Raw genomic sequence first — 22965 nt, 5'->3', positions numbered from 1 at the left:
ACACACACGCACACGCACACACACACTGCCGTCAGGGAAACACATACACAGACCCAACATATGGGAAATCAATACATCTTTTAAAGGATTCTCCAGCAACATTTTACCCCTCAGGGTGTGAGATGTTGGCTTAGATTTTTTTTCTGTATTGTCTCCACGTTTGCTCGTCTTTTCACTTCCCTGTGTCCTTTCTTTGTCCTTGTCTATCCCAAAAACATTATTAGGCGTCATAAAGGGGTCAGTCTGCGTCCAGCTGAGGCCACTTTCAGACATGCACTCTTTTACATTTAGCCGACATGTCAGTCTCACGTCTGAATAAGCACCCTGGTCACCTCATGGTAATCTTACTAGGTCTGAATTCCACTTTCAAGGCAAGTCTGAATTTTATGCTGTGAGATTCAAATTGATTAACATACACTGTGTTGTATTTTAATATTTATGCATGCCTGAGTCCCTAAACTGTCTTGGAATTACATTAACTGTATTTGACTGGAAAGCTGAGACTATTGTGGATTCACTGAGTCTAACTGTACTCATGCGTGATGATGTTAGTCCCCATAGTAGCCTTTTTTTTTAAACTCGATCTCACTGTATTAAAGGATCTATAGTGACCTTTACAGCTACAAACTAGAGACCTCAGGCATTCAGAGGATGTCTGGCTTTCATGGGTAGACTGGAAAATACAGGGGTTTCTCAGCACTTTCCAGAACACAAGTGCTCATTATTTAATCGCTGAAAAATACAATTTTTACTGAAATCTCCAAAATTTTGGATTACAAGTCACAGCATGGATTTTTGTATGGTGACCCTCAAGTTCTCTGTGTCTTAATGTGGTATTTTTAACCACTATTATTTATTCTTAAGTGATTTTAAAAAAAAGTTAAAATTTGCACCAAAGCTGAAAATCAAATGATATCAACACCGAAATGGCTACATATGAGACATACAGTAATTGAGCATGGGGATGGGCATCACATACTTTCATCGCTTTTCTTTGAACGTCTAACCAAAACACAACATTTATTATATAATCACGTCCAGAAAAACCTGACACACAATGCCGAGCTACATCTCGATTTTACCTTCAGGTTCCAGTTTTCAGATGATGCAGTGTTTCCCACACATTCATTTATTTGTGGCGGCCTGCCGGCATCAAAACACCGGCTGCCATTATTGAGTTTCTACTTTTGGAGCTGGACTGTTCATTAGGAGGGCTGTCACAATATAAATATAAAACATTCGGTTATGCATTACACTACATTCTCGGAGGGCGGGCCATATTCTGGGCACAGATGGAGCAGCAGAATGCCAGATACAGTGAAAGTGAAAATTAATCATTCATTGAACCGGGAAAAGTGAGATTTCACCCGCCTCTGCAACAGCTGCTCCTCTTATCCATCAATCTGATCAGCTCTGACTGCATTTGCAGGTCAATTATCCACCCCGCAACTCAAACTTCACAAACTGCTACAGAGGGAAAAATAACTCACAAAGGGTTGGGCCAAATTTAGGCCATGTTTAGGTGAGAATGGCCCTACCAAAAATGGAAACTCTTTACTTTGCATTTTGCATCAATATGATAACAATGTAAAAACAATCCTTATGCACATGGACAGCAAAAACAACCAAAAGTTGGCCAGTAGTTGGCAGTGTAACTTTTCAATGACACACCACAGATGAACACCACACATAAGGCTGTTCTTCTACAAAGTGGTGAGTATAAATAAACGAGAAGACGATAGCGAATGCACGTACAAGAATCAACAGCATTAATAAACTCAGTAGAGTCAACAGCAGAAACACAGCTCTGTAGTCCGCCATTGTTGTTGTACTTCTACTCGTGCATGGCTATTTGTCTGAAACGAAATGCACATGTGGGAACTGCAGCCGTGATGTCACCGTTCTCACAGGATCCATGCATTGCCAGTCGACACAGCGACAGAAAGGGCTGCGTTTTCAAAAAATACACGCTGGAACCCAGTCTCAAAAGTTTGCGTTTTCAGGCCCCCAAAATGCTATTGTTGTGTGAACAAAAAGCCAAACCGCAACAAAAATGTTATGTTTCATGCAAGAACTGTTGCAGTGTAAACGACCCCTTACAGAGGGGACACAGAAGGTTAAAAAAGGGACACAGATTATGTTTTGATGGTATGCTTGCTTAAAAAATGAAATGGTCAATTACTTCCAGAGGAAGCAAGGAGTTGTTTATGGCAATTTGCCTGACTCTGAGAATTACACAATTCAGCTGATGCATTAGTAAGACCTTTGAATTTAGGACTCTTTAGATAATAGTTTTAATTAGAGCTCCAAAGATTTTTTTTACAAATCAAAGCACTTCAGATTTTTTTGAGAGTCAGCTCCCTCGTTTCTCATTAAGGCTTGCCGGATATATAGAAAACATTCCCTTTGGTCACCTCTGTGCCCAACTCCTAGTCCTAACAATACATGTGCAGCACAGTGAAATGTGAGGTAATGATAAGATTGTTTCATGGCATTTCCTCTTTTTGATTTAATGAAATCACCTCCTGTTTGTCCAACTTTCCCTTTCTGGTGCACCCGCTGACACAGAGCCCCTTTTGTGCAAACCCCCTATAACAACATGAAAGACCTGAATACCGGGGGACACCCATGTTGTGTTAGGGGTGTATGCACACACAAAAACGCCATTAAAACACAGCCTTGAGGAGGGTCAAGGTCCAGACCAAATTCACTTTTTAATGGCATGCCTGAGGCTAACCAGCTTATAGTTTGTGTCCCCTTTAAGGGAGACAACAGTCTGTTTCTGAGTGGCTCAACAGAATAGAGACTTTTTGTTGCTCTTTAAGTGCTTTAGTTGCCTCACCTGCACAATTGTCAGTCTCTATATTTTGCTCTTTTGTTGTTTCTTGTTAGCGACAAGCTAATGGAGTCCAGCTAGCTTAGTTGTTAAATGATAATAAAGCTTCAAGGGCCACTCAGCTTAAGCTTTTCCAATCCAATGTGACATTTAACAATCCTCATGGCAGAAACAAGCAGAGAACGCACAGACGAAGGAGTGAAAGGGCTGATGTGTTTACTGTCTGACTGCTGGGCTTAATGTTAAAGCGTAGCCTAATGTAACCGGAGTGAGAGTTCCCCTCGAGGGCGGCTTTGGTGTCGTTTTTCTGGTCTGGATATGAACAAAGTGCCTGTCACTCAGTCCTCTCCCAAATCCTCTTTTATCCCTTTGTGTGCCCCTTTTCTTCCCTACGGTGTGTTTCAATAATCTGAGCTGTTCTTGTTTGCTCCAACTTTCTCTTCTGCTTATGTATTTTTTCCTCCATCTGTCCGTCCACGTGGCTCCGTCTCTTATCTGCCAGCAGGTGCTTTCTCCAGCTATTCCTCTCTGATTCAGTTCAGTGACTTCTTTGGATTGATGCTTCTCAGAGTCAGTAAATCTAAATCGCTTTAAAGGCAGGTATTTTCTAATGTTGTGAAAAGACTCTAACACAAATGCATTTCAGGGCATCCAATTCCACTTTTGCTGATTAAACGTTGCATAATCTGGGCATAAAGTTAGGTGCACAAAAGAGGTTTTATTAAATCCCTTGATTAGTCATAGGTGAGTTTGGGGCGTAAAATGAGTTCAACCAATCAAGCTGCTTTTAGTGTGCCCATTCAAGGCAGGAATTTTGCTCCGTTATGTAGCCTTGGTCTGTATAAAAGATACTATTGTGGAATAGAGTGACAGAGTAGTCCCACCTTTGAGCTGAAGTAGTAACTGCACCAAATCGAGTTCAATGTCTAAAGGACAGCCAGCAGGATGGGATCATGAGCCAGAATAATGTAACGTTTAGACAGCGCCTGTGATCCACTGCTGGAAATTTAAAAAGCAGCTAACAGCAGACTCAAAGAAGAACATCTGCTGTAAATACACACAAATTGGGAAAACAAAGAGATTCAGGAGCTCCTTATGCTCTGATCAGAAGACGAGATCAAACACCATGCAGAGAAGTTAACAGAGATATTAAATGACTGTTACTGCAATGTTACGCCACTGAAATAGTTTAGAAAGTGTGTCGATATGTATGTTTTATGTCACACTTGAGGCTGAGGCTGTTAATTCTGCAATGCTGGCATGCTGTCTTAAATCACATCCTGGAGCAGCTTGATTGTGCTGTTGTTTGGTTATGTGTAAAAGGCGCTAAAAAGAAAGGACTTCGAAGCGACCCCAAAACCAACCCCAAAACTTAAAACTGAGGAAAACAGAACTTTACATTTAGCTTCTGAAATAATGTAAAAGACACGCAGCTCCTCGTGTGTTAATGTGCACAGCGTCTCTCTTAGGGGGCAATCACACCCCGACGCAGGTGTGACTGCTCCAAAAACACTTTGGAGGCGCATCTGGAAAAACAGCTGGGAGCACCTGTAGAGCAGGGCTGCATGCATGTGACAATGACGAGCATGCAACTCTGCACCTTTAGCAAAAAGGTTAAAATATTTCAACTTTTATGGGCCCCAAAAAAAACACCAGAAAAACACGTCAAGCAGCAGCAAGAGAGGAGCGCCCAACAGGCCTGTTGTACCATAGGGAAACAATGGTTTTGCTTGCAACGCTTCTCTAGTGATGCACTGCGGTGTGAACGGCCCCTTAATGTGGAGTGGGACAGCAGCTCTGCTCTCTGCTAGTTTCACATGTAATTAATATTTTCCTCACCACAACCCATCTGCATGTCCTTGTGTGTAACAAACAGAGTGTATGCATGCTGTGAACCTGCCCATGTACATGCATGTGCAGGCACAGTATTTTCAAGCTATTTAAAGGGCTACTTATTCAGATAACAAATAAGTAGCCCTTTAAATAGCATGAAAATACTGCGACATTCTAACTTCAGACCAGGTTTTTGTTGGTCGGTGTCACAATGGCTTTCTGCTGCTTCAAATTAGCAATACATCTACAATACGTGCGACCACACCTCATTTTAACACCTACACACCCATGGGCACACAGATGGGTGCAAATTCAACTTACACAATGTGGGTGTTGGCCATGAAAATGCTTACTGCCTCTGTCTGAAACTAGCAATGACAGCTGCACTGTGCTGTACGTAAACATAGCAAGCACGCCAACTGCGCAGGCTCCGATATCTGGTTCCACGCTCCTGTCAGGTCTAAAACACTGCCGTCAGACCAGCAGCAGCCGCCTCAAAACACTGACGTTAGTTTTAAGTTGGATATTAGACAGACATTCAGTCCAGACCGAGCAGCATTGTTCAGTTCCATTTCACCTGTTGTAGGCAGTAGGAGGATGGTAAGCTCACCTCTCAGCCCTGCCAATTATTGCCGGGGGCTGACACGGATCTTCAATTGTACTATGAATAGAATCACGTGCACATGACCGTAGCTGTCTGCGGACGTTTAATGTGGAAAGTATGTCCAAGCCTTAAGATGATTTTCATGTTTTAACTTAGCTGATTATACACTCCTTCATGGTTTAGATCTATTTATCATATTGATTTCAAAATGCAAAAGATCTTTAAAAGTCCTTTCTCGTGGAAAATTTCTCTCTGCCATTTCATCTCCCCTCCTCCATACCTATCACCTTCCATCTCTCTCTTTACCTCCCATCCTCTTGCTACTCTTTTTCCATCACATGTCCCTGGTCTCTTTCCAGGGATTGGGCCTGGCCTAATTCCCCATTACTGAGATTGATGGAGCAGAGGCTCTGTGCAGTCGCTGGCTGGCTGGCTGTAGATAACACTGTACAGCATGTACAGGCAGCAGGATTGTAAACAACCTGCAACTACAAGCTTCCTAACACCTCTATAGTTTACCTTGTTAGAAAACTTATTGAATTCTTTCCATTTTTTTGAAAGAATTCAAGCCAATTTGCTCAGATATCAAAGGGTTAAAACTGTTTTTTGGGCCTTAAACAGTTGAATGGAATTCAATATTTTGAGTAATTACTGTATTTTTTTGGTCAGACAATGATAAATTTGTAAAAACATTAAGACCAACACAAGCACTGAACTTAAAATATGAATAGAACTATTAATATTTTAATTGCCGAAGCAAAACAATACTACATTTCCACATTGAGGCTTAAAACAGCTTCAGTTAAAAAAAGCTCTATTACAGAGAAGACTCCTGGAGTTTATGTTCTTCCCAAGTTAAAAATATAGTGACGGTAATATAATAAATGGCTTCACAACCTTCAGACTATAATCCTGTTATTTAAGCTGTGGCCCGTATGTGTTTGTGTCAGAGCAACATGAAAGCTCCCACTGTCCTTCAGTCCAAAAATAGCGCAGAGAAAGCCCTCTTTGTGTTCGCTCCCTTCAATGGACAGGACAGTTCCATAAAGTGACCGACTGTTGTGTGTGTGTGAGTGTGTGTGTGCATGTTTTCCCAAACACTCCTGTAACACATTAATTCTGACCGGCAGAGCTGATGACATACTTCAGGTTCACTTGAAAGAACAGATATCGTCTGTATGAATGGCACCAAAACAAGCTGCACGTTCGAAATAAAGAACAATGGATTATTCCTACTTCTTTCTTACCTATTTCTTATCAGTGCCTGAAACCCGTCCTGCTCTTGTGGTCAGCCTCTCCTTTCTGCCAGAAACTTTAACCTCCTGAGTACTATTCAGTGAGGGCAGACAGAGGGCATTGTTTGGGCGGAGCTCGGCAGTTATTGTACCTGTCTCAACTAAACTGATCTGAGCTGCAATCAGTAAGAAGTGATTGTAAACACCTCAGTTCATGTTGTCAGCCTCCAGTTTCACAGTAGGAACTCTGTCTGAAAAAAAAAAAAAAAACTAAATAACTGGCTGGGACACAAAACTTGTGGTTGTGTGTGAAAAACCCTGAGAGCAACATGATGGCTGACGCCAACAACAAATGAAGCTTTCTGCAGACTGGTTGCCCAGGATCAGTTCTTACCACTCAGCACAACTCTAATTAGTGACAACACATTTGAGTTCATGTTTTACAGCGAACCACAAACTAACATTGCTCTGGTAAGGCAGTTTAAAGCTGAAATTAGAGCTTTTGCGATAACGGAAATATTGCAATACCACGCTACTGACAAGCCAACTGCAGGGGACGGCAAGCAACCACCAAAACCACTAGGTTGATGTTTTTTCTTTTTTTCATGGCAGCGCCTCATATTTACACTTTGCTGCAAATGCCAGCTGTGTGATGAGGGGCTGAGCGACTCTTCTGCGCTGAGTGCTGCACGTTTACCATTTTGTCATGTTTTGTTGCTGGGGGTTGAATAATGTTCCACTTTAGGTTAAGCACTGCAGCCCCTTGTCACTTTCACTATTTTTACCCAAAGGTCTAATGGAAGAGGGGCGGGATAAATACCACAAAAATCAACCGTGAAATAACAGAATAAGAAAAACAAATGACAAGATGTTCATACGCACCATACGTCAGACACTTTCATACTACCAGACATACATTTCAAAAGCCATTAAAACAGTAATATATGTCATTATACAGCCAAAGGACCCCAGAAACTGCACGCATCTCTTGTTTTGTTCAGTGCTGCTGTTTATTTTCACCATTAAAAAGCTTCTGTGCTGACATTTATCCTCGGCTATGAGCTCTTTCCATCTCTCTCCCTCTTGGCTTCTTTGCTTGCAGGTAAGTGCATTTTAATTTCTTTTTAATGCCCGGTGCAGACGCCTGCTGTTCATTTCCATCAGCCATTACAAACATTATTATAATCTCTGTTTAATAGAAGAATATTATCAGCTGATCACATTATGCTGGTCTAAATCCCTGAACTGGAAAAACTCAAGGCGTCTTGTGGAAATTTTGAGCGAACTTTGTTGGCACTGTCAGAAGGAAAGGCAGAACGTCACTACCCAAAGTAAAGAGACTGAACTTTTTTTAAAAACATGAAGAAGGCAAACAGGAACTTAAGGAGAAATGACCCAGAAATTAGCGAGCAATTGATAAAAAAAAATACAAGACAATTACCTGAGAAAAAAATAAAAAAAACAAGGAAATTACCTAAAAGAATTATTCTGTGAAATAATTCAAAATATATAATTAGGATAATAGTTTTCTAGACAATTTCTTAGCTTTTAAAAAATAATTTTCTAATTCTACTAATTTCGTGCAATTTATGGGACATTTCTTGCCAAACCGCTCTTTGCTTTTTCCTCTAAGTTCTCGAAAGAAATCAATCAAATTTGCTCAGTGTTCAAAGGTTTAAATAATTGTGAAGGCCCCTAAATGAACTACCAGAAAAGTGTTTGCAATTTAGGTTTTAAAGGGTTAAGATCACAAAGTCTCTTCTCACTGTACAAGAAAAAAAATCCAAACCGAAGGAGCCAAAGATGTTGCAGAGACTGAAGACAAGGAATTATGAATGACTAAAAATGTAACAACTGTTAATGTATGGCAACAAAAATTCTGCAGTACTGAGGATGCAGCAGACAAGAAGAAAACCCTGTGGGATTAAATGACAGCAGTGGAGGCGGTAAACCTCTACATGGGAGGTGCAAAGGGGAGGTGCTGTAAATCAGCCGCTCATCTCCAGCATGTCAGGCACTCACCGGTTTAGGCATCTTTCTCCTCTCACCGCCTGTCCCCTGTTGCTGAGAAAACAGAAAGAAGTCGTCCTCCGTCTTCCTGCCTCTCTCCGGGGCACCAGCGCCTGGGACACAGAAACGACAAAAACAAATGCACTGAATGTCAACAAACACACAACATAAACATCAGATTCAGCGAAGCCTTCAGGCTGCCATGAATTTTTCTGTCTTCACTTCTCTGTTCTCTCTCTACAGCAGACTGTCATTGTTTGTCACGAAAGAGACAATGACGAGAAACAATCAAAGGCCAGATTTAAGGGTTGGAGCAAAAACAGGGAGAAAGAAAGAAAATACACAGGGCGAGTTCAAATATGAGAGCAAAAAGAGGAAAGAAAAACAAACAGGAAAACATAGACACCCCAAAGATGTTTCTCATGTCCTCTGTTGTTTCCCTTCAAACACTCCAACCAGTCAAAAAGTTTAAACAGGCAGGCCTAGAAGGGGAAAAGTTTTGTCAGTTTCCACTCCCACAGCGTGGCCTAACTAAAATGGACAGTTTACCCCAAAATCAAGAGTACACATTTCCCCTCTTATCTGTAGACATTTATCAGTTTAGATTGTTTTGGTGTGAGAGGCTGAGTGTTAGAGATATCGGCCGTAGAGATGTCTGCCTTCTCTCCAGTGTGATGAAACTATATAATGCAATTTCACGTACGAACTATATTCTTTCTGCCGAACTACGAGCAAGCTGTTATCACCACGCAGCAGGAAGAGTGCATCTACTGCTCACTCACAACACGGTCTGCGGGTTATCTTGAGTAACCGGGTCATGATTTGTGATTTATTTGAGAGATACTGCTGTTGAGTTTTTCAAATGTGTTTTCATTGATTTAGTAATTTCTTTCAAAAACATGGGAAGAGACTGCAAAGCAATTCAATAAGAAATGGCCCCCCCAAAAAAATTAAGGCATCTAAAATGCAGCAAAAGACAACTGATGTCGATCCAGATGTTAAGGGTTAAATTACGTTGATGCTCAGACATGGTCATCACTATGAAGAACAATTAAATTGTCCTGAAGGTCAATTTAACTGAATCCAGTATAATCTCGCTCTCTTCCCGTGAGCAAAAAATTCAGAGACACCTGCGGAGAATGAGAGCAGAGCCTACATTCGGAGACACCGGTGGAGACACCGGCGGACAATGAGAGCGGAGCGGACATTCGGAGACACCGGTGGAGACACCGGCGGACAACGAGAGCGGAGCGGACATGGCTGCAATACGTTCTATAGACATTCTGTCGACTAACTGAGAGTCATTTAAAGGAGCAATCACAGAAAAACTCCTGCTCATGTTAGCAGCTGCTACTCAGCTCTTCTAATTCGGCTACAGATGAAAACTCTCCAGAGTCCAGCTGAAGTTAGATGGTAGATTTTACAAATATGAAACACAACATGGTAACATGGCCGCTTGGTAAAGACAAATGAGGAACAGAGCGCAGAAAATAAAAGACAGAAGGAGGAAGAGAATTGGGCAAGTAGCTGAGGAGGAAAAAGGAGAACTCCAAAAATAGACACAGAAATCATAGAGGAGGAAAAAAAAGTTCCTGCTTCTGTCTTTTGCTCTACATTTTCTTTTTAAAGTCATGAAGATGAATTCTTTAAGGCGACCAGCTTGCTGTTAGTTGTTTGCAGGGGTTTATCTTGAACTGCTTGTCAGCTAAATGACTAGAGAGAGCAGTTGGTAGGTGTCCCATAGGTGGCAGATCTTTGTGATGTGTCAGGACAGAAATAGACCTTTCTCAAGTGTCAGTGCAGAGAATCAAACCAGGCTCAATCAAAAGCGTTTGCTCGGTCTGAGGACAGACACAAACTGGCAAAAAAAAAGTCATCTTGGAAGCTTTTTAATCTAACTTGCTTGCCAAGGGATCTAATTTAAAACATATTTGAAACATGTTGAATGTGATCTTATTTCCAAAATGTCACAGCAAAATTAATGTGATTTAAAGATCATCAAATAAAGATCATGCAAGGCAATTATCCGATACACAAAACCGGGTTTAAACTGTGTGTGCACTGTGTGCAACATTGATTGAAAAATACTTTTCTATTGCAAAAACACCCCTGGAGAATGGCTTAAACATGTAAACAGAAGACTATTGCAGTAGAAACGGGTATTTATCGCTTCCGGCTCAGATCGGCATTGATGGGAATACAACACCCACATGAACGCGGTAATTTTAGCTCCTTGGCTGGCGAGATGCAATGACACGCAGTAACTAATTACCATCCGTCTCCGAATAAGCAGCACTAAACACCGATCCAAATACATCTGCACCAAGTTTGAAAGAGAGACGGAATAAATAAGAGATATTTCAAGAGAAGAAACCACTGAAAAGTTTTCGAAGACCTCTGTTCCCACTGCTGTCTACCTGTCTGTGACATTGCATAGACACGCCGACAAAACAACCTACACACACACAGAAGCTGACAGAAACGCAGACTCGTCTGTCGTAGCAGTGCGTTCACTGGCGGTGGGAATGCAGTTCTTCAACTATATTTGGCAGGTTTACTCATGTTTGCAAAACTCACATGCACACGTTAATTTTGGTGGGAAAGGAGTACATGACAAGAAACTGTTGCATCCAGATCTATTATCATGAACCAAACATGTTTGGTTCATGGTAACATTCGTGCAATATAATTCACAAACTCAGAGCAATGCTGTTTTATTCTCACTGGTACAAGTTGCTTATAAATATCCCAATTTTTACAATTTTCATTTACTCTTGCAATTTAATTCCAACAACAACAACGAAATCTAAAAACATTGCAACATGCATTGCAAGTTTTTAGAAAAGCTGCCATAAAATCAGATTTTTCAGGCTGCATCAACCCCCCTCCCTAAAGCCTGTAAAAATCTGGAGGGAATGAACCGTAGACTCTGTATATAAACATGTGTTGACCAATCCCAAGCAGCACCACTGATTAAGAGCATCACCGACTGGCGAACACAGCTGTCAATCATGACTTCAAACCCCGCTTTTATAGCATCAAATAACTCATTAAAACCAAACTTAGAAAGAAAAAACATACACTTAAACAAACATCAGGGTGATAAGAACTACCTAAAATGAAAGAAACAATCTTTGTGGAAAAATTACTTGACGTGTACTTTGAGTATTTAGTCAGTGTACTGAACAGTGAACAGTTCAGTCACCATGACAGAAAAGTGTAAATCTGCCTTTTCACTAAATAATTCACTAATTAAATCAAATATAAAAACACTGAGTGGAGACAGTGACCGTGCTACAGACATTTCCACTATAAAGGCTGCAAAATCCAACAACTTGTACTGTTGATATTATTACCATATGTGTATGTTGGACCTCTGCTCAGATTAGTTTATAAACTCTATTATGAAAATGTGATATCAACTCTGCCAATTATTATTTATAACCAGAGCTGTGTAGCTCATACAAGTCGATGTAGGTCACAGATGTCTTTGTGCCTCTGTAACTGCTCTAAATGTTTCCATTTCCATTATTCCTGACTGAGAAAGGAGATTTTTTTTTTACATATTTGAAATGAACAGAATATTCTTGAGGCAAACTGTAGTTTTAATATTCACATCTCAGAGAATATTATGAATATACTTTGAAAAAAGTGTCCTAATTCAGCCCTAATTCTCTCTTTCACTCTAGTGTTCAGAAAATTCACTTTGATGTGCCTCATAGCTGTGGGCCGTGTCCTGTAAGTCAAAGCTCAGCTCAGTCAGACCTTCCATCACCCCATCAGTGCTCTTTTGGGGCCAAATCCTGAAGGTATATGAGGCCCGGAGTAAGCCTTTGTTCGAAGTGAGCACTGGCAATCAGACCGACCTCATTCTCAAGACACAAAAGCAGCTCAGCTAACCCAGAATTGTCAATGAACTGCCCTCTATACCACCATTCACTCTGGAAACACTTCAGACACAAGGTGAAAGACTGCAGAATTGCATTTAAATTGTTATTTTAAAATGGGAACAAAACTAATGTTTTCATTAAATATAATAATATACTAAACACTGAAGATGTCGCACATCAAACACTATTGCGATTGACTATAGAAATTCTGCGTTTAATCACAATTTTAAAAAATTAATTGTTTGAGAGCCCGACTTGCAAGATATGACACATGACTCAAGAAAATGCTAAAAAAAATAAAAAATGTCCTTGTTTTTGTGACATAATTTTAAATATATAATTAGGAGAATTCTAGACATAATTTTCTGGACATTTTCCCCTTATATTTTGACCATATCTAATAATCCCCTCCTTGGCTAATTTTCAGATCATTTCCTTGTCACCTTTCACAATTTTTTTGCAGGAAAATTGCAGAACAATTCTTACCAAGTTGTTTATTATGTGTTTTACAGTGTTTTTGAAAGAAATCAATCCAATTGTTCCCGACAATTGTTTCTTCATAAATTTCTTTAACGAAAAGCCCTGCCCCAATAAAACAACACAAACCCTTTCATGAGTGACAGCACCAGTTTCAGCTTAAAAGTTGTAGTTCAAAGTCTTGTGCTTAAATAAATAACATTTTTAAAAAAAACTACTATTACTACCAATTACAGTCACTACCAAAACCAATTCAATAGGTTATCTTTTTAGCATGTCAGTGGACTGAATCAACATAATTTATTATCGACTGACAACAAACTGAACGTAGTACCTCTAAGGTCAGTGGTTCCTAGCAGTATTGCTAAAGCCTAGATAGTTAAAGGCATGATCACATACACTCTAAACATTTTTGTGCCTAATTTAAATCAGACACACAAGTCAAGACAGTGAACTCCCTCAACTAGACGTCTAAAATCTAAAGCAGGTAGACTTAATAAAACTGCACAATCTGCAGCCTGTGGTGAGTTTATCACGCTGGGTCTCCCTGTGCAATTTCCCTCCACCTCTGCATCTCCTCTTCCTGTACCACGTCTTTATATTACAACTTACCAACAGTGAGAGAGTGAGGAGTAAAATAGTGCATTGATGGGAGAAAAGGGAGAGAGAGAGACACATAAGAATTCAAGGCTTGCCTTGACCCATATACCTGCAGCCAGGAGATAGGTAAAGACACTGAATACTGAAGAACTAACAGACTTAAAGCTGCCTCCCTGAACGTGTAACGTTAGAAAGGATGGCTCTCTCTTTGAAAGATTAGGTTATGCAGGGCTTTATTAAACCATGCAGCAAGTATTATTAATATTCAGAGCTAGATGACTATATTCTGCACAAAATACCTCTTCCAGCTTTACGCTAACTCTTTTGTTCTGTGTTCATTCTTCAGCTCTAACAGCAACCAGACTAATAAGACCTGCTTTGTTCTCCGTGCAGCAAGGTGAAAGTGATTACCATCTACAAAATTTAATAGATTCAAATGCTCCAGGCTTTAATGGAAACACACGACCCCGTGGTCTACACACACCGACAACCAGAGTGACCTTTAGTGTGTGCTGTGGCTAAAAGCATCCGGAGCTTTCCGAAAGAACACAGGTCTGCTCTGTTCAGCAGCGCACTACCTCGTAAACCTGGATCTATAAGCCTTCAGGGTGTGTGTGTGTGTGTGCGTGTGTGTGTGTTCATTCAGTGAAACCAGAGGGTCGCTCCCGAGCGGATACAGCTTCCAGGTCACCATTCATGCAGACAGAAACTCTGCTCTCTGTGCACATTACACTCTTTCATCTCTCTGTCTCTTGTTTTGCTCGAATCAATCTCAACACACTGTTGCATTTTACACACACTTTTAAAGAGCGTCCTGTACGCCTGCTTCACAGACTCCTGCTCCTCCTCCTCTGCATTCCTTTTCCCTTTCACACACTGCATTCAGGGTTGGGCTCATTCAGAGCTGATGATACACTGTTCTGATTCTCCTTATCCAGGGTTTCCCACATGTAACTATCTCAAAAGACAGTTTAATTAATGTGTTTATTGTGTACATTTCAGTTATAAATTTATATCCAAGTTCATAAGTATGTTTAAAGTGATGAAGAATGGTGTTAAAAAGGTAAAGGTTCGGTAAAAATGTGTCTTTAAGTTACTTTAGAGCGTCTGGAAACTTAACTTATCTTAAAATAGTAAGAATGCACATATATCAAAGTGGAGTGTTTCATTAAGTACCTACAAAAAACTGAGTGAAAATAAATATCCCCAACTATTAGAAAAACTATTTTAAACGAGCTCATTTTGAGGATAGAGGCACTTTTCAAGACTGTGTTCTGATCCAGAACCAGCTCTTGGTGCCGGCTCTCACTGTGACTGATGTCTGACCGTTTCTCCTTCAATTGTTTTCGGCTACATTTTAGACTCTGCTGGCTCACTTCGTTCTTGAAAGTCTCCAGTCATTTTTAATCTTTCCATAAATAAATTATTTGTTCCTTCTTTTGACATTGAATGATTAACCTTCAGTGATTTGATTGCCTCTGTGATTTCAGAGTGTCCTGACTTTAAGGACTTTCACTGAGCAGGTGAAAACTTTGTGGCTGCTTAACTATTGTTTTGGTGGACGGGTTGGGGTGTAGCTGCTGCTGCTCTGTGTGTGTGTGTGTGTGTGTGTGTGTGTGTGTGTGTGTGTGTGTGTGTGTGTGTGTGTGTGTTCTTGTGAGTTTTCAATTCATACAAAGATACTCTAAAGAAAAGACAAACAGAATGAAGCTGCTCATGTTTAAGTTGCTTCTTCTTGAAAGGGAGAATATTTCACTTTTGTGTTATGTCTGTCATTACATGTTTGCAAAGGTTACAAATGATCTTCTGTTGGTGCCACAGACGACACAAACGCACACAACTTCCAACAGCTGTTACAACAGCAGGAAACTGTACCAACTGTTTTTACTTGTACAACAGAAGTGCCAACTGATTCTTCGAGTGTAAACAGCACAAATGTCTTTTCCAGCATGTGACCTGTGAACCCACAAACATCAACACATTGCAAAAAGTTGCTGACTTTTTAAATCAGATTTTTCCCAAATGTGCTGTTTGACGTAAGCAGTGACTCCCTTCGTAGTTCCTCTTCCAGATGGGTTAAACATGCATATTGGAATAGTTACAAGACAAAAAGAGAAACAAGAGGAAATACAGAAAGAAATAGGGAAACAAATGGAGTATCAGTCTGAATATGGACAGTCAACTGAAGCCGTTAAATTTAAGCAGCATAAACAAACGCATGGATCCAAGTTCACCAAACTCATGTCAAGAGTTAATATGGAAATCCTAATCCTTGTGACATATTATGCTCTTTAGCTGAATCCAGAATGGCATTAATCATAGTGGCTCTACAATACGGATAAAAAGCCTGACCTGGAAACTAAAACTGTGCAATTTCCCACCTTTTCATTGTTGTTTACTAATATTTTGACAAGTCTAAGAAGAAGAACAACAACAAAGGGAGAGTGAGCTCAGAAATATTAATATTCATTTGATCAATATTTACTGTAATAAATATTAACTTGGCTAAAAACACAGAGACAAAAAAGTCAACAGATTTAAAAGCTGTTAAAATTGATGGAAATCTGATATGAACGGCATCATAGCTCCAGTCTGCTCCTGCACCGAGCTGACAAACAATTTAGTAGGTCTGTCCTTGACAAGATTAAATCGAAACAATCCAAACAAAAATGGCAAAATTTACTTTTGCTTCTGATGTTTTAGGCTGATTCAAACCCTAACTCGAAAACAGAGATCCGTGCGGCGAATTGAGGGCCCAGTGTCTAAACTATAATGTTGAGGCGCCTCTGGGCTCTATTATGGGTCCAAATGACAGAGATGCAAACACAAAAGAAAAAGACAGTGAAAGAAATCAAACAGGAGAAAATGTGACAGTGAGATGCTAACAATGAGGGACGGAAAGAGAAACGAGATAGCGTCTGTCACACTGGAACTGGCTGTGATGTGAGTTGTGAAACTTAAGTGTTTGCTCCCGGTCACCAACTGATTCTCACCAAATAAACACCTGCACTGTATCATTTAGAGCTGCAACATTTTTTAATCAATTATTAGATCACTTTCTTGATTTATCATTTTGTCCATAAAATGTCAGAAATATGGCTGCAGTGCTTTCAACAGTCCAAAGTGACATTTGACATTTGAGAGGCTGGTACCAGTGAATATTTAGCATTTTTGCTTTTAAGGTTTCACTGTGGGTTTGTTCTGTTAACTAATTTAAAAATGAATGTCTTTTTTACAGTTTGGGTTGAATGTTCAAATATCAAAAATAATTTTTATTGGTCATAAAATTTCCCTCTAACAAACTGCAGGAGTCATCACATTTTAAACGCTACTTAATTCATTTATCTACACTGCTGATTTGGAAATTGTAACTAGAAAAAGTGTTCAAATTATTTATAAACTGTATATTTTAATGCCTGCTACAGTGCAGAACAACTCCTGGTTAAACTTTGACCGACTGAACTTATTACTAATGCATGCATGCACTTTGACAACACAGCAAATGATCATGATGGATATTTCTGGTGCATTCACTTTTGTTTCATCCTTTCTTTTATTTTGGGTTTAATTGGACTGGGCATGTAACCATAGCTGATGGAACAAAAGTACAAAAATAAGAGCCAATTTCATAAATATCTACTCAACTAATGTGCAAATGTAAACTATGGAAACTGGAAATGACAAATAAGAATAACTTAGAGGAAATGTATCAACTTTTCTATCTAAGAAGCTCAATCAGCCAAATCTCCAACCATTCAGTATCACAACCCACAGTTACACTGCAGACCAGTTTCAGACTGTCTCACAGCAGCTGGCGTGTGAAAAAATCGTCGAGATTCAGCCAGTTTCAAACGCCGAATCCGAGGCCAATTTGCTTTCTCGAATAATTCGGCTGTTTATTTGTGCAGAAACAAATTTAGACCATTTTGCACAAAGAAAACCACGACCTTTTCATTTGGAATACCAACACACTGCTGTAGATGCTGCTTTGCTGAAGTTTCAAAGTCAAAGCTACTTTACTTCTCTTGAGAAAAGAGTCACTGACAAGCAAACTGAAAGTGAAAATCCACCCCACATTCACTCGGCTCTGCGTGTCGCCTCACTATATTTGCATTTTTTCAGTGCTGTGTCGGCAATTTTCTTTGTTTCCTTTTCCACTGCACAAACAACATGAACAAAAAAACACCTGCTAACTTCTGGCTTTTTAATGCAAAGAGAAAGTGTACAATCGGCATCCACGCCCAGGCCAAATGACTTTGCAACAGTCACTGGTATTTATCGCCTGCTGCTCGATTGCCACTGATGAAAACACAACACTGAGGTGGACGCGTTAAGTTTGTCCCCTTTGCTGGTAAGATGCTATTTTTGCTAATTTTTAAGTAATCTTATTGCCTTTTTTTTAGACTCCTTTTTGCTAAATTTCGGGTATTTCTTTGTAATTCTGTGCTATTTTTGTGTCATTTCTTCTTAAGTAGCTCATTGCCCTCTTTTCATGTTTTTGAAAGAAATCCAGCAAATTAGCTCACATTTCAAAGGGTTAAAAAACCTGCGAGCATGAGCAAATTTTAGCAAATAGGGGTATTGGATGCATGGTGCTTAAGGTCTAGCATCTGGACGATACCTCTGTATAAAGTCCCGACTTCACCTGCGCGCTCTGCCCAGTAACTACACAGCCAAAAGAAGAAGAAAACACAGGGAGAGGTCCTGCAGATAGATACATCAGCACACACTTAGAGTACGAGAATACTCCTGTATGAGTCTATACATCGTTTTTAGGAAAAATCCTGCATTTTATATTTTTCAGTTATTTGTGTTTCTGTATTAAATAGCACCTGGCCTGCTGTCATTCTACAAAAGTGCACCACCTGCTAAGTAAATTGAGTATCCCTGCTCTACATTCTTCCAAAATGGAAAGTTCACCTATAATGAGCAGTGCAAGCAAATTGGTTCATATACTGGGACACCACATGACCTAAAACTTTAGTTTTCCAGGTGGTAACTGAACACTTTTCTGTTATTAAATATATAAACATTTCATCTTTCTATTCATGTAAGGGTGTGGAGAATTTAAAATTAACTCTGGGCCTCTTCAGAAGCCAGCATTAGTGACAAACTGAACGTAAACCTTCACTGAAGTTGCACAACAACACAAACATCGACAACTACCAACCTCTATTTTCTATTAATGCACGTTTGGCAGAATAAGACATGACTGATCTCGAGCCATGAGATTACTCATTAGGTTACAAAATATTGCGGCGCAGAGAGAAATCCAAAACCAGCCGTCAAAGGTATCTCATGTCATGATGTACCAAGCCTCTCTCTCAAATGAGTTGTAATTTGGTCCCCAGAGGAGGCGGAGCCAGGAGCAACAGGAGGATTTGATTGACGGGGGTAATAGCCAATAAAGTCACTTCCCCTGCTGTAATGAGGCCAATCAGAGACTCGTAACTTCCCCTGACGCCGACGGAGCATCTGTTTGTGCCAGATGGACTGCTATAGCATCATGAGTGGGCGCGCTAATGTGACTGTATTCAGCACCGCGGTTTACGTGCGAAAGCTAAACTAGTCCGTGTTACACGCTGCGTAATTCGGCGTGGTTTCCACGGCGGAGGGTAAACTCACTTGAATTCACAAAACCTACGGAGGAGATATTTTCGTTATCACGTACGAGCTGGCATTGATCCCTCTGGCGTAAATGAGTGGGTTTTTTTTCAATTATAGCAACAAGTGTCAGGCTGCAGTTATTCACATGATAAAGGCGGGTTTGCCTGGTTCACAGCGGAATCTGCATCCACCACAAGTATTTCAGACCACTAGAAGAAGAGTCCAGAAATATTTACAGCTCCTATGTGACAATTATGTTTTTGCAGCTGATGTTTGCCACATTGTTGCAGAGAAGAAAAGCGCGTCGTCAGCAGCAGCAGGACTCGCTGCAAAAGTTGCAAACGGCGCAAGAAACATTGTTTCCACTGCGAGCTTTACAAAAGAGCAGCAGAGCCCTCCAACATGACAAACAGCAACAGTAAACCGCTGAATTTCAACACCGGAGCTGTGCACGAACATGCTCGTAGGTGTCAATGGTGAGGCATTGACAAACGCCAAAATGGCTGTGGATTTGTAAACAGTTGGTTTGGATGCGTAATATAAGTCTGTGGACAGGTCATTCTAGAAAAAAAGGGACAAGCATCTAATTACAGTGACTGCTAATGTAAGCCTTGTTCTGTTGCATAACATTTAACTGACACACAGCACCTCAGCGCAAAGTGACACCACTTCACTCACCCGTCCTCCCGTCCCGAAACGTGCAAGAAGCCGGTTAGAAACAGAGGTGAAGCAAAAAAAATATTTGAAGCTCACGTCGGAGCACACCGCCCGTCAGATGACTGTGAGCTGTGAAATAAGTTAGAAGCGCTGCGGCTGGTTAACGGGCCTGCGTAAAAACACGTCCAGCCCGGAGAAGAAAATAAATCCCCCCTCGTTTGAACGGCTTAAAGCAGGCGGAGATGAAGGCGGTTAAACTCACCTCTAACGCCTGGCTGCGCTGAGGATGTGTCCAACTGTCAACCCCTCCAGCTGGCAGCGCGGCTTTATATATCCACAGCGGGTAAAAATAGAGCGCTTCACCTTCCCGTCCTCTGCGCTGTTTACCGGACACGTACCGAGAGCGTACTGCGATACGGGCTTCAGACTCCTCCGCCAGGCTCCCACGACCGGAGAAGAGGTACAGACAGTCAATATGGCTGACGAACTTACCGTACCGAGGCGTGGTGAGCGGAGTCCTGCAGATTCACCCCCTCCCTCCCTCCCTCACCCGTGACTGAAACTCTGCAGAGCAGCCGAGTGTCACCTCAGGGTCCCAAACTTTACCTCACCCCAAAAGGAGACATTTATAGCACAGAGATCCTTCTGGTTAAAGTGTTAGGTCACACTTAAATTCTGAGTTCACTACTAATAATAAACTTATTTGTAGTAGGGGTCGACAGATCGTTGCCCTGGCCGATATTTGGTATTTTGCAGATTATTTGCATCAGCATTTTATTTTATTATTGATCAAATTAATCAATTAAAAAGTGCACAGAGAGTGTCAGCTTGTGAGTAACTTTTAATTTGTGAAACCTCAGGAAGCTTATTTCATTCATTTTATAATTTCATTTTTCACTTGACTTTATAAAACAAAAAGTTGCTGAGAACTTCTGACGTTGAAAGTTTTGGTTTTGATTTAACATGAGAGTTTTGTGTTGGTGTTTGTTATATTTTTAACTCTAAATGTTGACAGAAGGAATCTCATTTTAAATGTAAATGCATATTGGTTCCAAATATCGGTTATTGGTGTCATTAAATACATCTAATCGGTATCGGCCCTGAAAATCCAATATCGGTAGACTCCTACTATGTAGACTTCATGTGCCAGGTAACTGTTTGTAAAAATGTGACTTAACCCTTCAAACCCTGGATATCACTTTTCTTGTGCTGTGTTCGTACACCTCTCACAAGATATTTAACCCTTTGAAACCTAAGCACATTGGTTTTATTTCTTTCAAAAACACTGGGAAAAGGCAATGACCAACTTAGAAAGAAAGGTCCCATAAATTGCAAGAAATTAGCAAAAGGTGACAAAGAAAATTACCTCAAAATCACTTTTAGAGAAAGGAGGGGGATTATTAGACATGTATTAAAACTACTGGAAAATGTCCAGGAAAAAATTTTTATAATCATTACAATTATTTATTTAAAATCATGTTACAGGAAAAAAAACCCAAAATCTGCAGTTTTTGGGAGGTCTTTTTTTTTTAGGTCATTTTCTTTTAACTTTTTACCAATTTCTTGCTTTGTTTTTAAGTTGCTCATCACCCTGTAGCCATGGTTTTGGAAGAAATCGAATCGAAATCGAAATTTGCTCAGGTTTCAAAGGGTTAATCCTTTGAAAACTGAGCAAATTGGCTTGAACACTGGAAGCATGGGAGGAAGGCAATGAGGTACAATGGCAGAAATGACTCAAGTTATCAAGAAATATGTAAAAACTACACCAAAATTACCTGACAAGTAGTTATAAAAAGAAAAGTTAAAAAAGGAAATGACCTTGGAGAAGTGCTTACAAATGTTAACATTTTTGTATTTTATTATATGTAATTGCGATAGATTTTCCCTAGACATTTTTCCCTTGATTTAAAAAAATACATTCCTAAATGTACTTATTTCTTGCTATTTGTGAGGCATTCATTACAAAGTGGCTCACTGCCTTTTTTCCCATGCTTTTAAAAGAAATCGCATCAATTTTCTCGGGGTTCAGAGAGTTAAATATTTATGAAAGGCATCTGAAAGCACAAGAATAGTGATGTTGTTCAAGGTTTCAAATGGCTAAAATGACACTTTAAAACCAAAATCAAAAATATGTATTTTTCCTGTGAACTATAGTGCTTTTTATGGATCTACACTGTTTTGATGTGAGTGTTTGGGTTTGCTGTAGAGATATCTGCCTTATCTCCAATATAATGAAACTAGATAGCATTCAGCTTGTGGTCCTCACAGCATCAAAAATACATCTGGAAAGCTCCACAACGCAATGTCTCTTTCCAGAAATCATGATCTGGTTACTCAGGGTAATCGACAGACCTTGTTGTGAGCAGTTTCATGTAGGAACTATTTTCTACTAAACTACACGCATCAACTGCATAAACATGCAAACCTGCCTATAGAGAACGGTGTAAACACTACAGAGACACAAGAGTGTATCTTGATAGTTATATTTATGTTTTAAATGTATTAAATTTATTTGGAGTACTTTTTCTGACAGTTTGATGTCAGAGGCAAGGCAATGTCTAGATAGGAAAACAACAACAAAAATGAAACAGATCTGTCTAAGCTAAACCATCCTTATATGTTTACTCTTAAAATAAATGTATTCACTGAAAGAGAATACTCAGTAAACAAATACATTACCTGCACATTTCCTTCCACCTCACCAGGCTGTGCGGCTTATCTACACCTCCTGAAAACGCTCTCAGTTCATCCCGGCCTGTAAATAAGGCTTCATATGTTGTGAAACAGAGCCCATGTGGTTGTGAGGGGGAGGGATGTGTCTTGTTTGACCTGTGAGTCACTGGCACGCAGCTTGCCTCAACCTGAAGTCATAATGAGAAAAAGACACCAGGACATCATCGATGGTGTGTAATCTGCTTTGCACGCTCCATGAGAGCCACTGCTGATGTCAATATTTAAGAGCATAACAACCATTTTTCCTCACCATATACATGAAGTATTTCATACTGACATTTTAATTGTTGCACTAACTTTTAGCAAAGTAACAAATGTGGCTATAAAAGAGCTGTAAGAGGTATTTCTACATACACCTGTACCAGTGCCAATATATAAAGTATGCAATAAGCCATATTTCTGCAGATGTTATTTTCCTCTTGATCTACAAGTTAGGCTCCTAATATTGATACTCTAATGAGCATAAAGACAAAAAAAAGACCT

At 40.0% G+C, this 22965-nt stretch overlaps 1 protein-coding gene across 2 annotated transcripts in view; it reads right to left on the bottom strand.

Annotated features, from left to right (window-relative positions):
* LOC121948961 (radixin) overlaps positions 1-20243 on the bottom strand; it is a 45174-nt gene extending 24931 nt beyond the window's left edge. Inside the window, exons 1-2 of one of the 2 annotated variants that reach the window (XM_042494531.2) lie at positions 20012-20243; positions 8531-8631 (exon numbers count right to left, since the gene is read on the bottom strand). In XM_042494531.2, the coding sequence (XP_042350465.1) occupies positions 8531-8542 (12 nt within the window). In that variant the 5' untranslated portion in view covers positions 8543-8631; positions 20012-20243. Of the gene's footprint in view, positions 1-8530; positions 8632-19770; positions 19969-20011 lie in introns of those variants that run through there. The other variant, XM_088083617.1, reaches the window with a different exon arrangement.
* Between the last annotated feature and the right edge of the window lie 2722 nt (positions 20244-22965).

This window comes from Plectropomus leopardus, chromosome 10 (assembly GCF_026936395.1).
Source record: "Plectropomus leopardus strain MGB_pleo_1.0 chromosome 10, ASM2693639v1, whole genome shotgun sequence".
NCBI classification, from domain to species: domain Eukaryota; kingdom Metazoa; phylum Chordata; class Actinopteri; order Perciformes; family Serranidae; genus Plectropomus; species Plectropomus leopardus.
The sequence above is the reverse complement of the archived record's forward strand: the minus strand, read 5'-3'. Positions and strand labels throughout refer to the sequence as shown.